This window comes from Lissotriton helveticus, chromosome 11 (genome assembly GCF_964261635.1).
Source record: "Lissotriton helveticus chromosome 11, aLisHel1.1, whole genome shotgun sequence".
In the NCBI taxonomy this organism is placed as follows: Eukaryota; Metazoa; Chordata; class Amphibia; order Caudata; family Salamandridae; genus Lissotriton; species Lissotriton helveticus.
Genome location: NC_136072.1, coordinates 1,155,814,673 through 1,155,832,082, shown reverse-complemented (window position 1 = coordinate 1,155,832,082; position 17,410 = coordinate 1,155,814,673). Strand labels below are relative to the sequence as shown.

General features: G+C 42.5%; 1 protein-coding gene across 2 annotated transcripts in view; it reads right to left on the bottom strand.

The window, feature by feature from the left end:
- Positions 1-17,410, bottom strand: part of HIRA (histone cell cycle regulator) — a 383,198-nt gene that overhangs the window by 40,016 nt on the left and 325,772 nt on the right. For both annotated transcript variants that reach the window (XM_078667954.1, XM_078667955.1), the window contains exons 20-21: positions 15,777-15,835; positions 197-302 (exon numbers count right to left, since the gene is read on the bottom strand). In XM_078667954.1, the coding sequence (XP_078524080.1) occupies positions 197-302; positions 15,777-15,835 (165 nt within the window). The remainder of the gene's footprint in view (positions 1-196; positions 303-15,776; positions 15,836-17,410) is intronic.

Here is a 17,410-nt window from a genome sequence, read left to right as displayed (position 1 = left end):
TCACTTTCCGGTTGGAAAATTATAATTTAACCTATCTGCAAAATTGGATGTTAAAAAACACTATGTGCACAACTTTAGGCCCTGACAGAGACTAATAAATGGCTCAGTTGCCATGAATCGATTGTGAAAATATCCTATCACGATCCACTTGCACATATGTATGTGTTTCTTTGCCAGAGCGCAACTTGTCACTTACCATGTGGAAAGAGATGGATTGAAGCAGTATGCCTTTCCATTGGACAAGCTGAGTACCGGAATACCCCTCTGAGTTAGCAGTGTTTGTAAAACGGTTGTGTCACCCTCTACAGAAAAATACAAACTAATTTAATGCCTTGGAATGGGTTAAGTACAAGCAGAAAATGAAAAGAAAGATACAAAGTGGACCAAAAGATGTTATTGAAAAGATCAAGAACAGGAGAGCTCTCCTATAAGAGGAATAACACAGGCGTGGTGCCTCCAAAGTCTGATTCAACAGTAACTTTTCCATCAGTTAACAAGACATATAATAGTGTGAACAAACGAAGGAATAAATAGAGGCAGCAATCGCCACATTATAATTAATACTGGCCTTCACAATCCTGCAAGCATATGGAAAGAGACACACACTGGAATACTATTTGGTGGAATTTATTCCATTATAAAATAATCATTAGAAAATAATTTAAATAGACGCAGGCAAATAATAAGTGAGTTAAAGAGTGAACCTGAACATCTGTCTCAACTAAAGTATTTTATCTGGGAATTGAAATCAGGTTTGTCAAGGATTTAAAGGTACAATTGCAAGTGTTAAAGATCAGGGTATGTAACCTTCTTAACCCTCCACCAATGAACTTGCTTGATTCTGTAGCTGAAGTCACTCAACATCCCTTTGGGTATGTTGGTGGGTGGGGACAGGGTAACATTCCCCTTATAGGTCTAGAATGGCTGAACATGGGGTGTGAGGTTGTATTTCATTCTAGTTGCGCTTCCACTATCACTGATGGGATATAAAGCCCTGATCAAAAGGATGATGCTCCCCAGATGCTTTTGTTTTGCAAGAGTGCTATGTTCAGTCCCAATGAGGGTGTTATAGGAACTTTTTGTTAGGACTTGGACATGCCATAAAGTTGAACTTGAGACACTGAAATGCACATATGAAATGGCTATGCCTCACTTCTTGGCTAAAAAAGATACAGTATTTACCAAGTTGGCCAAAGGAAGGAGTTGAATGTTGAAAGGAACCTGATAGTTGGTACATATGGCAATACTGATTTAAAATGTTTTTTGATGATGATGATTTAAAATTGCTTTTCACCTGCCCCAGAGCAGAGTGATGAGTACAAATGTCATATTTGGTTATACGGTGATTGGGAGGTGACCATGTCATCAAAATTCTTTGGACTCCCACATTTTACCCCTCTACAGGCAGTCATGGATGCAGCCAAGTGGATAAAGGAGGGGTGAGTGGAAATGGGCTACATATTTCACAATGAAGTATTTGTGAGGTTTGAAACTGACTGACTATGGTAGAGAGACAGACATGGAGTGGATTTCCAGCAAGGACCCTAAATCAAGAGTTCTTGCAGAAGTTATAGCAGTCTCACAAAAGGGCTTTGCATTACCTGTCTTTTGTGGAGCAATGCAGAATTGCAAATCTGTGTCACTGTTAATGCTGAATCTTAAATGGGATGAAGATTGCAAACACCCCAGAAAGATGCTGACTGGGGTGCAGTCTGTGTCAGGAAATGCACGATTCAAACTCAACCAATTCAAGTTCCTTCACAAGATATTCCACGCCTGTGGGAGTTCTAGTCCTTGATGTAAAGTGCGAATAGTGGGATTCTATGCTGTGGTCTGACAAATGGTCGGCGAATAGTGGACACAATTGTGGGGAGTGGCCTGGGAGGTGGCACACAGTTCTGTTAAGCATTGCATATTCATCCTGAACCCACAGCCGCAAAAGGGTAAGATGCGATTTAGATTCATGGCATTGTGCTTGTTTGTTGGCTTTCCGTAGAACTGCCATATACTATCTTACAAAGGCAGGCCCCCAACAGCAGAGTAGGTTCAAGGACACAAAAGACTGGACAAGGCCGAAGAACTACATATTCGAGCACCAGAAGCAATGCTAGACTGAATGAGGACTTGGGCACTTGGTGCGCGCACTGCTGCGGGAACTACTGTCTCTCCCCATACTACCGACATAAAAGCACTATAGTGTGCTATGTGATTCTGCTGGTTATGTAATGATTATTCCAATGAGGTTGAAAAATAAAAAATGACAACACACTGAGTGTGTTATATAGCCCCTCTAATCTGCTGACCCAGCTGTTTTATTCATGCTCTGCAGCCTGCATTGCATTACATAGTTTTGTATTCACTGTATGCAAAATAAATGTTTTTAAAAAACGTCTATGGCACTAACTATGCAGTTACTGGGCGACACTGAGCAGCTTACTTCACAGAAGAACGGTGATGGAAGAAGCAGAGGGGTGGTTAATCTTTTTTTTTCTCTTCTTTTATTGGGGAAGAAACAAACATCAGAGCATACAGTTGACAATATGATCATTTCTTAAAAAATTTAAGTTGCTACATTAGCCGCTTATTAATTGACATGGCGTTGTTATAATTCATGCCTATAAATCACAATTTGTATTATTCTGGCGAACTGTTGTGGAAAAACAACACAGAATACAGAATTTCAGTACATATAGTAGAGGGAAGGGAAAAGGGGGTGGGGGGGAGATCGTGGTGTGTGATCCCGGAGTCAGTCAATTTGAGTGCTAATGCAGTTGTGTGGTATATCTGTGAATGCCCGAAACTGAGAGGGGAGCTCTGATGTGACTGCATTAGGAAATGTGAGAACTTGCAACCAGAGGAGATGGGGGCGGGGTGGTTTACGGGTGGGGGGATTGGTTCTATGGTCATGGTTGGGAGGTGGGGGGATAGAATTTGGTAGTAGGATTGCAGGGCAAATAGGTAGGCCTGAAATCTTTGTCAAACATCCTTAGGACGTGACGTGGGAGGTTGAAGGGTAGAATATATCTCACTTTGCATGTCACAGTAGGTCATACTTCAGTGCAATGCCTCGTTTGTAGGACAGAACCGACTTCGCCACTGCAATGCAATTTCCCTTTTTGCTAATAATAGGGCAATGGCTATGAATCTGCTGTGCTAGCCGCGATGTTGGAGACATTACTCAGCAGGGCCAGCATGGGGATTGTGCAAGGGTTGTGGAAATCTTAAGTGATGGCGCTTGAAACACTGATGTCCAATATGAGGCGATCACGGGAAAGGACCATGTCTTGTGGACCAAGTATGCTCCAGGTAAATGTCATTTGGGGCATGGCAAGGACCTGGAGGCATCGTACTTGGCCATTTCCTGAGGGGTGACATAGGATCTATGGACGAATCAGATATGGAGGAGCTTGAGGAGATGGTTAGGAGATTCAAATGTATGTGCACACAGCTGTTCTAAGCCCAATCCTTGTCTGAAAGTGGGTGTCCCAGGTCTTCCTCCCAGTGACGGTAAGCCCCCTCATCACACGTTTTAAGGCTAAGCATGAGTGGTAGAGTTTAGTGATCAGGTGGGAGCCGCCTGGGTCTGCTATGAGTAGTGTGATAGGTGGAAATTCCACAGGTGATAAAATATAGGAGGGCATTACTGTAGGCAAAGTGATGTGCAGTCTAGTAAGAGTGAATCTGTCCATATATGATAATTCTATGTCAAGAGCCATGTCACAATGTGTCCCAATATGGCCATCTGGAAAGGGGTCTCCAAAGGTGTTAGTCATTCTTAAATTTCTATTTCAAAAGCAAATCATATGAGAGGCCGGGTGCAGTGAAGATAGTGAAGGGAAGGAAAAAGAAAAAAATCCAAATACAAGGTGTCTGGGAGTATACATTTTTGCATTTAGATGTGGACCCTAAACTACATATGAAAAAAGCCTACGCATAGGCTCAGATATACATACCTAACCTGGGAATCTGTATGATGGTAAGCCAACTGGGATGCACATGAGACTACCGAGGGCCAAACAGGAGCTCAACACATCAAGCCCATTAGAGAAGCATTAAGACTTGGAATGAAAATCTCAGCTTGGACTCAAAAAGTAGGAAGAGCCGTGTGGTACTCTACACACCGGTAGCAGCATAAACATTCTCCATATGTCGATGATGCACAACTGCACTTGAAAATGTCCTTGGCTTCAGACATCCAAATCCCAAGCCCTACCTGCACAACATCCACACCGGGATGTCCAGCGCCAACCTGAAGCTTAACCCAACACAGAATTCCTGTTATTTGCGGAGAACAGCAAACAGTATAAGCCTGACTCAATGGCATGAACCTTAGTGGCTTCGAACCACAATTTTCATTGAATGCTAAGTCACTTGAATTCATCTTAGATACCAGTTTCATCATCAAGGACCACACTGCCAAAAAACAAAGACGGCTAGGTACCTCCCTCTTTTAAAGAAAATGTTAACTGTTTCTTCCAGAAGGCGGCTCCAACTCCTCATTTCTTTACATCTGATGGTGGTAATGCCTTACTCCATGGGCTCCCAGACTCCACACTTGCACCGTTTAAGAGCCTCATATAAGCTGCAGCACATCTTATCCAGGGTGTAAAGAAATATGATCGCATCAATGGAACTCCTCTGACTCCTATTACCAGATTGCTGGACCTTAATAACCAGCTGAATCATTTACAAAGCAATTAAGACCAGCAACTCTGCTTATCTTGCAGACAGGCCCAACACCCCTGGTGGTTTTTGCTACACCTGTAGCCAGGACACCATCAGACCGCAGATTAAAAAGTGTAAAAAAGAAAATAGGACAGGCCTTTTTTAATCAATTCAGCCAAGACATGAAACAACATCATCATATACATCAGGACCACACCAACAATGCTCTAATTTAGGAAGGAATGGAATATGCACCTCTTCAAAGAACACCACATCACAATGCAATAAGTGTCCAAAAACCAGATATCTCTGCTATCAACCGCTGACCATATGCTTATGTTTGACTCAGTACAATAATCTGCAGCCTTTTGACTAGGTAAGTACAACAGAATACCACATTGTAGGAAAGTGGGTTTCTGTAGCAGTAACTCCCCCATTTTTTGGCAGATTTTGATGCACTTTTAGTGTGCACTCAATCAGGATCCCAGTGCCTATTTCCCTAAACTGTACCATTGTTTCCACAATTTGGCAGACCTCTGTCCCTTGTCAAAAGTACCAGTGGTACCAAGGGCCTTGTGACCAGTGAGGGTCCCTTTGGGCTGCAGGAGTATTGTCCCACCCTAAAGGACCCCACACCAAACACCCTGCCATTGCAGGTTACGTGTTGTGGTGTAGCTAAACTAATAGCGTCAACATGGCACACCTTCCTGGGTGCCATGCCTACGCACCACTGCCCAATTATTCGAAAGTACTGCATAAAAATCTACTTACCTGTAACTGAGTTCAACTTGGTTCTTAGAAATAAAACTAAAGTTGTATATTTCTACAAACACTGGCCTGGGGTCAGTCATTGAGTGGTTGTTCCTGCCTAGTATCAATATGCACACCAAATGCATCCACACTACCCTCTGATAAGCCTAACTGCTCATCTCAGCTACCATTAAATCGAGAGTAAGTTATTATCTACTTTAACCTTTGCCATACCTTTGAGGACTCACTGGACTCTGTGGACACTATACCTTACTTTGGTATAGTATATACAGGGCCAGCTTCTTACACATATAAATACACATATACATACAGTTACAGTAATGTTATGAACACAGTAAGAGTGCTTGCTGTCAGCTTTTCTGTGACTTTAATGAAAAGTGGGAAGTTCTTAGAGCACACGCAAAACGACTGATATAATCACGGCAACAACTATGTAGGCTGACATGTTTTTCGATTATGTTTAAGGGCACAGAAATTACAATATGAGCCCTTTGCAGCGTAAAAGTATGGTTTACAAACATAGATGCTCAATGCCAACATGCGGCTCAAGCTGACACATTTTGCGTTGTGTTAGTTTAGTCTGACAGTGAGCTTAATGTCTTCAAAACCGGTTTTATTTTGTTACTATGAGATAAAATTTGTGGTCAAAGGGTATAAATCCCCAGGATCTGACCGCTGAGTAGAAGTGGTCTTAGTGCTAGAAGTGTGCCCAAGAGGTCACACTAGATTTCTGAGCCCCTTGTTTCCAGTTAGAGTTGATTCCAGAAGCCATGCAGGTATTCTTCACCTAGAACACATATTTTCCTTCAGTGGAATAGCAATGATAAGGAAAGGCTGCAGCCACGTATTCAAAGGTATTCTGTGCTATCAGTCCTAAGAAACTCACACGGCAGATTTAGCTTATTAATGCTTTGGCTAAGAATTAGTATAGCGCTTAGAAATAGCTTTATGGTGTCAGGATGTCTGTAATTTTCTAAGAATGTTAGAAACACTTACTTTGTTTTTGCTGATAGTTACATGCTTGACTGCTTTTATTTTCACATTCTGTGTGGTTATCATACATATGTTATGCACTAGAATGAGGATTTTCAAACATTTTTAGGTCGAGCCCAGACAGCGGTTGTGCGGTCAGAATATTCTGTTGTATGCACTTTGTGGGCTTGAACTCCGCCCATCACTTTTCATTTGTCTAATTGCTTGTCATATTGTCAAGGAATATCGCGGGCTTAATGGCCAAAATGGACTTGCCAGATTGGGGAGCCCTCATAGACTCCTATGGGTTCTGCCTCCTCCAAGAGACATGGGCACTTAGCCCGATCCATCGCGTTAAGGGCCCGAGAGGCAGACCATCCGGGGGTATGTGTACATGGGTGGGAACTCATTTTGAATGTGTGGTCAAAAGAGTTAATTCCCGCTCGTCAGATATAATCTGTATTCTTTTGACTTTTAAAAATCGACAAAAACTGGCTCTTATCAACATCTACTCTCGACCGGTTCAGTATAGTGGTACCTCACCCACTTTGGTGCACTTTTGGATACTCTTTTGAAGTCCTTACCTGGAGATGTGGCTCTTGTTATTGGCAGGGACTTCAATTGCCACTATGAACCCTTTAAGGAAATAATGAAACCCATCACCGTAGAAGAGGATGCAATATGGTCAATTCCACCCCCTAATACTTATGAGGTAAAGAGATGCACCCGAATAGTGCTTCAAATGATCTCTCTTATACTAACCTTCTCCATTAGGGCCTGCAATGGGCGTTTCCCGAATTATAATCCAGGGCTCCCAACTTTTAAAAGATTAAATCGGGCATCAGTGATCGACTATTTTTTAATTAGTATGGAAATATGGCACAAAGTGGTAGATTTTAAGGTCGTGGAGCGTTCGGAAAGTGATCACAATCCACTGACTATTAAGCTAGACTTACAAGTATTAGAAACAGACCCAGGTCCTTTTATCCCGCCCCGAAGTGACCTTAGAATAGCAAATGGAGGGAGGTGTATTCGCTGGGCAACAATCATTCAATCCCCAGACTCAGTGGCGAAAATGTATAATGCCATCATCCCCCTCCTAGAAAAGGTAGCCACTGTCCATGAGACTACCTTCGATAGTAACATCGGGAATGATCTGGGAAGAATACACCAGGAAATGGTGGCAACCCTGGCGGATTTCGTTTATCGTCCCCAACTAACCAAAAGTAAACCGCGTAGTGATAAAAATCTGTGGTTTAATAAGGGCTGTAAGGATGCCAAGCGAATGCTTTTATCATCTCTGAAGGGTGGGGATTCTTTTTCTATTAAGGCAGCAAGGGGTGATTTAAAAAAAATTATCATTCTCGCAAAATCCGAATGGGAAGTAAATAGATGGTCAGACATTAAGTCTGCCCTTGATGAAAAAAAAACAAGGGCTTTTTGGAACTTGGTCCACACAGGGAACACAGAGGGCAAGACCCGCGTAGAACCAAACATTTCAGAGGAATCATGGCGACTATATTTTAAAGATCTCTATACCTTATCACAAAAGGAGCAATATGACCCACCAGCATCACTCTTGACAGCCGATCCAACTTGGCTCATCCCACCTTGCACGGTGGCAGAGGTAAAGTTAGCCTTAAGCAAGCTCCAATTGAATAAAGCCCCAGGCCTAGATAGGATCCCTGGAGACCTGTATAAAAGCGAGCAGGTTAGTGGGTCCCTTATTTATACACACTATTTAATGCAATTCTCCAGGGACTCCAAATACCCAGTACAAGGTCTGGGGCTGAGATCATCCCCATCTTTAAAAAAGGCTCACCTATGGATCCCGCCAACTATAGTCCAATCAACCTTATCGATGTATCTCAAAACGTTTATGCCAGGGTACTCCTACAACGATTGCAGGGTTGGATCAGCGATCACGATATCCTTACCCCACTACAAGCAGGATTTAGGGCCAAAACCTTTACTCTAGACCAACTATTTAGGCTCCAGTTCATTTACTGAAAGAATGTTGTGCTGGAAGGGGGAAGCCTATACCCAACCTTCGTTGACTTAAAATCTGCATTTGATACGGTGGACCATCTTGTTGGATATGGGGGTTCCACCATATCTATGCTACCAACTTAAACAACTGCACGAAGGTACTTTTGCAAGAGTTAGGCACGGTAGGAACGGACAACTGACAGACCCGTTCCCTGTTGAGAAGGGGGTGAGGCAGGGCTGCGTGCTGGCGCCGATCCTCTTCTCCCTCTTCTTAAATGGACGACCTACTCGCTATTAAGGATATAGATGCCCCTAAATTGTCCAAAACTAGGTTTCCCGCCCTGATGTTTGCGGACGACACCTTGTTGTTGTCGAAGTCAGCTCGGGGTATGCAGCATGTTCTTAACCAATTCGCGCAGTTCTGTCAAAAAAGGAATCTTGTAATCAACATAAAAAAACCTAAATATATGATTTGTAATGCTAGATCCATTAATTGCCCACAACCCTTGCTAGAGGCTGGAGCACTTGAAAGGGTCCCCACCCTCGATTATCTTGGCCTCACATTGACAGAAAACATGGGGTGGGGCCCTCAGATGGTTAAGGCTAATCTAAAACTTATCCAGGTAGTTGGGGGGATTTTAAAAGTCCATTTGAGTTGCGTTTCAAAAAACATAAGTCAACCACTGGAAATATACAGGGTACAAGCTAGGTCAGCCTCTCTCTATGGGGCGGAACTGTGGAGGCACAAGCTCCATAATGCCCTCACAGTTACTGAAAACAATTTGCTTAGACAAATTTTGACCCTGCCGAAAAGCACCCCTCTTGTTCCGCTAAGGATGAACTTAAATATTGTGCCTGTTGCGGACATTATTTCCACACGACCACTGCTATATTGGCGGCGGCTGTGGAGCTCCCCTGAGCTGGCTAGCTATAAGGAGGAGTTAAAAGTGGTGCTGTCCATACTTGGGGCAGGTAACATACCCTGGTTCTCTTACGAAAAGCACTCCTTTAGGACAATTGGTATGGAAAATTTGTGGACAGATCCTGAAGCATTCTGTCCAGCTATTTCCAAGAAAGCCCTGGCGAATGCATTAAAAGAGCACAAACAAACACACATTTTCCAGTCATCTAACCCCTCACGCCTATCGTATAGATTTCTTGATTTTAAGTGCCATTATGAATTTGAGAGGGCTTTGGATATTATCCAACCCACCCTAGCAAAGAAAATGTTCCTGCACTTCAGATTTGGAACCCTGCCACTATTTGCGATCACTAATAAATGGGCGGGAGATTCCTCCCTCCTATGCCCTGGGTGCCAGACCGAGGAAGAATCTCTAATCCATGTGACACTTTTTTGTGAAGCCTATAAATATCCAAGGCGTAAATGGATTATTCAACTCTGCAGGAATTTGGGTGTCAGGAATTACCTAGACTTCTTCAGGATTATAAGGACTGATACCGACCCGGTTCACGTGGTCGCAGTATAAAAATTATTGTTCTCTATGTGGTTAACTCGCAGCAACCTGTTAAAATCGGCACAGCTTATACCTACTGATTAGTGTCCGAAGTATTTATAAATTGAGAAACCGGACGCACTGTTGACGTTCTATACATAGATCGGTTGAGGAGGGCGATTTGGTGGGAAGTATACAAGGATCTGAGTAATATGGAACGCTTTCTATTGAAAATTTAGTTTTTTTAGAGTTCTAGATTTGTATTAAATCTGTTTCGTAAATTATATTTTTAAATGTTTTTTAGAATAATGAATTCCCATGATGACGATTGCACTTTATGGTACTTCCTTTATTCTGCCCCTATGCTTATGTACATTATGAATTGTTTATTCTGACCTTGGATCTGTGATAATAATTGTTTTATGAGATATGCTTTTATGGCTACATCTAGCCGCAATAAAGTTTTTTGACTGACTAATTGCTTGTCTTTTAAAAATTTTAGGTTGCCAGTGGGTAATTTGTCTTCCCAGACCTGCCTTTTTGTAACTCGTTCACTCTTCTGGAGCATCGCCACATGCCTTGTCAGCTTCAGCTGTTTTCTATTTTACTTTCTACTCTGGAACGTACCAGGCGCTCAATTTATGCCTGCCGCTATTCCTCTGCTATTTGCTGGTGCTGCTCGCTCTCCTCCCCTACTCTTGCCACCTCCACCGGTACTACCATTCCCTCCCTCTCCTCGTGCTGCACCTGCATCCTTTTCCGCCCTACTCTTTTCTCGCATTTACTAGTGAACCACCGTGAAAGCCTTTTACTACCATTCCGCAGTGATGAATGTTTGTGTATCGACTGTCGCCTAATGCAAGCTCAGCGGGTGATCGCGAAGCGTGCAGCATGGCTGGGCATGAGGACACAATGCCTCAGTGGTTCGTTTCTGTTGCTGGTCAACTGTGGAAGAGCAGATGCTACGTGGGCTGCGTGCACTCTTTGAATTCTTGTGCAAGTTTTACAATTGAAGTTGCACCACCTTTTAATCAGCTTCTTTTTCAATCTCCAGAGCTGTCCCCATACAGAGGTCACTGTGCCCTCCCACCAGCAGTGGGCCGATGATAGTTTTTTTCAGTTATTTAGCAAAAACTATGTAATTATCTTGATTGCCCATTAATCAATGACCGTGTTTTTATTCGCCGATATATACATTATCATTATGTACATTAATGTTGCTCAGGAATTAAGCATATTTCAGCAAACCAGCAGTTTTATTTCTAAAATAAAAACATCAACAGCATTTCAACTGTGTAAATATTGCTATATAAACAAAACAAATACATGCTGCACTTATTAACGCCCGGTCCATAAGTAAGCACAAAGATGAAATCGCTGAGTTTATTAGCGCTTATAATCTTGACCTACTTTTTATAACCGAAACATGGACCAACCCTTCTTCAGAACCTGACCTCCTTATAGCCACTCCACAAGGCTATAACATTCTTAGTCAGGACAGAAAGCTTAGAACTGGTGGAGGAATTGCTATAATTTACCGAAACTCACTTAAAACCATCATCAGTTCAGTTCCACTTCTCTCTTGCGAAGCACTGCAATTCTCTATCACCTTAGGCCCATCCCAACGCTTCAAAGGCATTCTTTTATACCGACCACCAGGCAGCAAAACCCAATTTCTTGCCACTTTTCTAGAAACAATGGAGTCCCCTAGCTACAGACAACACTACTACCATTTTAGGCGATTTTAACTTTCCCCTTGAAATTTTTTTAAACAATGATACCAATAACCTCTTAACCGACCTCGCAATCCTAGGTATTATGCAATTGGTAAAAGGTAGTACTCATGATGCAGGTCACACCCTCGACAGCCTGTTCACCAATGATAAAAACGTAAACATCTCCAAGATCCTCCCCTTAGGATGGACAGACCATCATGCGGTCATGTTCACAATTTTATCTGACTCTTACCCGCATCCTGATTATAATATTCGTTCCACACACACTTTTAGAACATGGAAAAATCTGGACTACCAGCAACTTAGAAACCTTCTGCCTTCCTCTATAACTGACCTGTCCCATAATCCTGATATAGCAGCTAAAGAATATTCAGAATGGCTTACTACCGCCTTTGACAAATTAGTACCTACGAAATCTAAATCTAGAAACCGCAGCACACCCTCGGCACCCTGGTTTAATGAGGCCCTTAGACAACAGAAACAAATCTACAGAAATAAAGAAAGACATTGGAGAAAGACCTACTCTGGAGAAGAGAAGGAAATCTATCAAAAAGAGCTTACCAAATATAAATTTCTAATCCTGCAAACAAAAAGTAACTACTATTCCTCTCAAATCGAACATGCCAAAAACTCCAATAAACAATTTTACCAGGTTGTAGCCAAACTATCTCACCTACCACCACAATCCACTCCCAAACCATCTCAATCATTTTGTGACAACTTAGCCACATTTTTCTTTGATAAAGTAAATAATATCTATACCCAATTTGCTGGCAATGCTATCACAGTACCCCCTCCCCCTGTGATCATCAAAAATCACCCTACTTTTTTGCAATTTGACAATGCTAATCTTAGTCAGGTTGCCAAAACTATGAACGCTATTAAGTCAGGATCATCCAGGGACTCTTGTCCCTCAGCTATACTTCTTCCGATCGCTGATATTATAGCACCTCAACTCACTAATATCTTCAATGGTATGTTCAATTCCGGCATTTACCCAGCAATTTGGAAAGATACCCTTCTCAAGCCGCTGTTGAAAAAAAGCACACGTTGATGCAGACGATTCGAATAACTATCGTCCCACAGCCAGTCTGCCTTTCCCTGCTAAAATTGTCGAAAAACTGATGAACCACCAAATTTCCCAATTTATTGAAGCACACTCCCTTCTGGACCACACGCAGTTTGGCTTTCGGAAGCACCACAGCACCGAGACCGCCCTTATCAAGGCCACAGACGAGATAAGAGCAGCCCTTGATCAGGGAGGAGCGGCGGTGCTCATCCTTCTTGACCTCACCGCGCCCTTTGACACGGTCGATCATAAAATTCTGATCGATCGTGTCAACGCCATGGGCATCCAGGCCAAAGCTAAAGATCTCCTGTCATCCTTCCTGGCTCACCGTACCCAGACGGTTCAGCTAGGGACATTTCAATCTGCACAAATGGTGTTACCCTGTGGTGTCCCTCAAGGCTCATCCCTCAGTCCAACTCTTTTTAATATCTATGTTACAGACTTGGCAAAAGTCATTATGGACTGTGGAATGAGCCTAACATCCTATGCAGATGACACCCAATTAGTACTCACCATCAAAGACAATGGAGACAAAATCGCCGCCAATTTTCATCAGGGCATGTCTGCCATCAGTAACTGGATGTCAACAAATTGTCTCAAACTTAACTCCAACAAAACGGAGGTCATTACTTTTGGCAGGCTTGTCCCTACCTGGCCAAATGCTTGGTGGCCCATGGACCTAGGCCCTCCCCCCCTCCCAGTCACCAAGGTTAAAAACGTAGGTGTCCTCATCGATGACAAACTCACCTTCTCCGCGCATGTAAACTCCATCGTGTCATCCTCTTTCTTCAAATTAAAAGCCATAAAAAATATTCTTCCGTATCTTCCCCCCAACTCTGGCAAGACCCTGGTTACCGCTTTTGTAATGTCCTCATTGGACTACTGTAACGGACTCCTACTTAATGCCCAACTTAAAGTCATCAAAAAGCTTCAGTCCGTACAAAATGCCGCTGCCAGGATGTTATCTGGTATTCCCAAGTTTCAACCCATTGCCCACATCATCAAAGGCTTTCACTGGTTATCTGTCTAGAACAGAATAAAGTTCAAAGCCCTCTGTATCGCCTTCAAAGCCACACAAAAACAAGGCCCACATTTTCTCTTAAAACCCCTTTCATTTCACCTTCCCAAACGATCACTTCGATCAATGAATACCCTGACCATGACGGTTCCTAGAACCAGAACTGTCACCTGGGTTGATCGCAGTTTCATGGTATCAACTGCCAAACTCTGGAACTCCCTCGACCCTGACATCAGATCATCCCCTACATTGACCATCTTCAGAAAAAAAGTTAAAACTTGGCTTTTTAACCAATAAATCTCCCTCCTCTGCTCATATCCTGCTCTATCCACAGCGCCGAGACGCCCTTGGGCATTTGTTTGCGCTATATAAATTGCATAAATAAATAAATAAATAAATATACTGAGAGCCAAAGGTGCACGCCCAACCCCTGCTTCTTGTTCTGTGAATCAAATCCAGTTTATGCTGCTGTGGGCAGTTTTACATTCCCTTTTTGGTGGGATCTTAGACAGCTGCTTGACATTACTTTAATGTGACATCAGCCCTGGATGTAGACATGGTTGGTGATGTATTTATTGGAAATACGTGTTTCGCACTACTCTTTGTATATTTTAGGTATTTAATGTAGTGTGGTAGCAGGTTAGTGAATTTGATCACTGCACATATGCTTTTTGCAAATTTACTTATTTTGTACAATTTTGGAATCATGATAGGGGAGTTATGATTGTATTTTTAATTGCTGTATGCTAGCTCCACATATTTCGGTTAACCACAATTTGATACAGACTATCGGTCAAGCATAAGTTTCAGTTTAGTACAAATTTGTTATGGTATCTTAATTGTGTATGACCAGACTGGAGAACAGAAATCAGTTGTGACACAATTGTATCTAATGAGCTTAGCCCTTCTTACCTGCGTTTACTATTTCTATCAGAAAGTGGAGAAATTTGCATTACCAGCAAACTCAAAGTCCTGCTCAATGTGCTTAGTGATAATGATACCACACAAGCAGCAGCACTATGACAACTGCTGGCTTTCAAGGCCTAGTAATCAGGATAATGTACATGGCTAAACACATAAGGTCCAAAAGGAAAGGCCGATTGGCTATGGGAGCTAGTGTCAGGGCTGCGCTCCAAATGGCTATCTAATTCATTGTTGACGCATGGAACTAAGCCAATGCCGGTGGATCTGGGAACCCTCGGATTTTATCTCATTAAAGGCGGTCACTAAGTATGGTCCAAGTGCTGCAACAGGTGCAGTAATGAGCAGATTCAATGTTCTGTTCTGGGTAATTCTTTTTGTGCAGCACAAACGTACCAGTGGCTGGCTCATATCAGAGTGAGATGCTGCTGGGTGCCACAGGGCTAACCGCAGCATCTTCAATGGAAGAAGTGTACGGGAGTAGCAGCCATGTACAATGAATGGCTGCTTTGTAGACAACATTGTGCGTTTCAAAACCAGGATCAAAAAATTACTTTCTAGGAATCACATTGTACTGGCTGATAAACACCAAACACAGCAGACCTATTATATTTCACCAATCTTACTCTAAAGGAGAAATCAGATGTGTGTACAAAACCCTCTAATCGGCAGGGCAATACCAAATGCATTAATCAGCAGTGAACACCAAACCAGACCAGCAAAGTGCATAAAACAACTCTTGCTTATTTTATGGGAAGGATTCCGTAGACCATGACTAAGATTGCTGAGCAAAAACCCAGTTGAGCTCCACCCTCATACTAGCCAGTATACAGGAAGACAAGAAGCACAACCTTTGAGTGCAAGAGGGTGTCATACTTTTCCTTTGACCTAACCAATGCAACTTTTGATAACAGCTATTAGCTGGCGGTGTTTTCATGTCTTGGGAATGTAGTGATCTGAAGGGGACTTGGACACTTTGCTGTCTATTATTGATCATAGCTTAGAGGCTAGGATATGTTTAGTGGACTCCTACAACTTCATGGGCACCATTGTATTATCGGAATACTGCATGGCCCACACTTCCAACTTGGCTATCAAGAACCTCCAACTGTTTATGATCCACATCTGCACAGCACTTGAACACCCTTTCTTCATTTAATGCAATGATTACAAGGCCATACCTGATAAAATTGTCTGCAGGGACTCCTCTTTGACGATGACGCACTGCTTATGGACATCCCTGCAAGAGGATTAGTAAAAGATCAAAACATTAACAGATTACATTGCAAATTAAAAAGCATAACAACCTGATAGAAAATTATTCAAATACTTTCAACAACCTATGTGTTGCAAACATTATGCAGCTGGTTTCTTGAATCCGTTGAGGCTAACCCTTAACCAGCTCCAACTACCTTATCTCCTAGATCTTTAAGTGTAATTATCAACTAACTGGAACCTTAAGAAAGGGGAGGCAAATGGGTCGTATGCCAATCTATGACAGAAGCCAATTCTAGAGAACTTACAGTTAAGTAACTTTTTTCCTTCCCCAGCATGGACTCTTTCATAGATAACAGTGGAAGGCTGGCATGAGGCTTACCTAATGAAAAAAAGGCTTCCTGCACACTATTTAACAATGAAACCACCACTCACTACATGTAGTCTCTCAACATCATTATTTGACCCAAACATTGACTAATCAGCTCGAGACACAGTGGCCTCTACTACCCTCAGACTCCAACTATCACATTTTCTGGCTTGTCAATTAACAGCGCCACATGAAAGGGGAGGAAAGAAATGCTGGGGAACTGTCGTTACTGGTAACTATCACTTGATCTTTCATAGATTTAAGTGCTTTATTAAGACTAACATAACAGTAATAAACCTTAAAGTGGTAGGCTGGAATGCAGTTCACCTTAAGCAAACAGATTACGTAGCATCACATGTACCACTTTCGATTCTGCTTACTTCAATACCTAATTTCATGCAAAGCACAGGAGGTTACTTCAAACCATAAGCCTTGCAGTATCAGCTGGACTGTTCCCATTGGAACAGGGTGAAGATTGATTTGAATACGGCTAGGTACAAACGGAGTGCAAAATAACAATGGATTGGTTGCAGCCCAGTAATAGCCAGTGGCGGAGATTAATTCAAGCCTTCTATTCATCAGTATTTTGTACAATTTGGTACAGATACCAGCTAGGTTCCAAAATGGGAGTCTGAGGGCCAGATGTACGACCACTTTTAGCATGCGCTAATGGGTTAGCGATCTGTTTGAGCAGGTTAATATTGGTATGGCCATGTACTAACACAATTTTGGGAGTCGCAAATGAATTGCGACTCGCAAAAAAGGGTTTAGAGACTCGCTATTTGGAAGGGGGGTTTCCTTCCAAATAGCGGCTCTCTAACCCATGTACAAATGTTTTGCGACCACAATTGCGGTCGCAAAACACTTGCAAATTACCACCCTCTTTAAGAGGGTGGTAATGGAGTCGCAAATAGGAAGGGGTCCCCAAAGGACCCCTTCCCCTTTATGACAGGCTCTGAAAATATTTTTTAAGGGCAGGCAGTCGTACCAGAGACCACTACCTGCCCTTAGAAAATGAAACAAGAGTTTCATTTTATTTTTTTAAATACACCCCGTTTTCCTTTAAGAAGACCGTAGTTATAGATTCCTTACCTTAGAATAGATATCCCAGCAATGCCAACCCCGGAGGTGGGTCTGCGAACCAAGTTCATACCAGGAAGTCCTGGAGAACAGAATGGCCGAAAAAGTCTCTCCGGACTTGGCTGTCCACGCAGTAATGATTCGTGAACG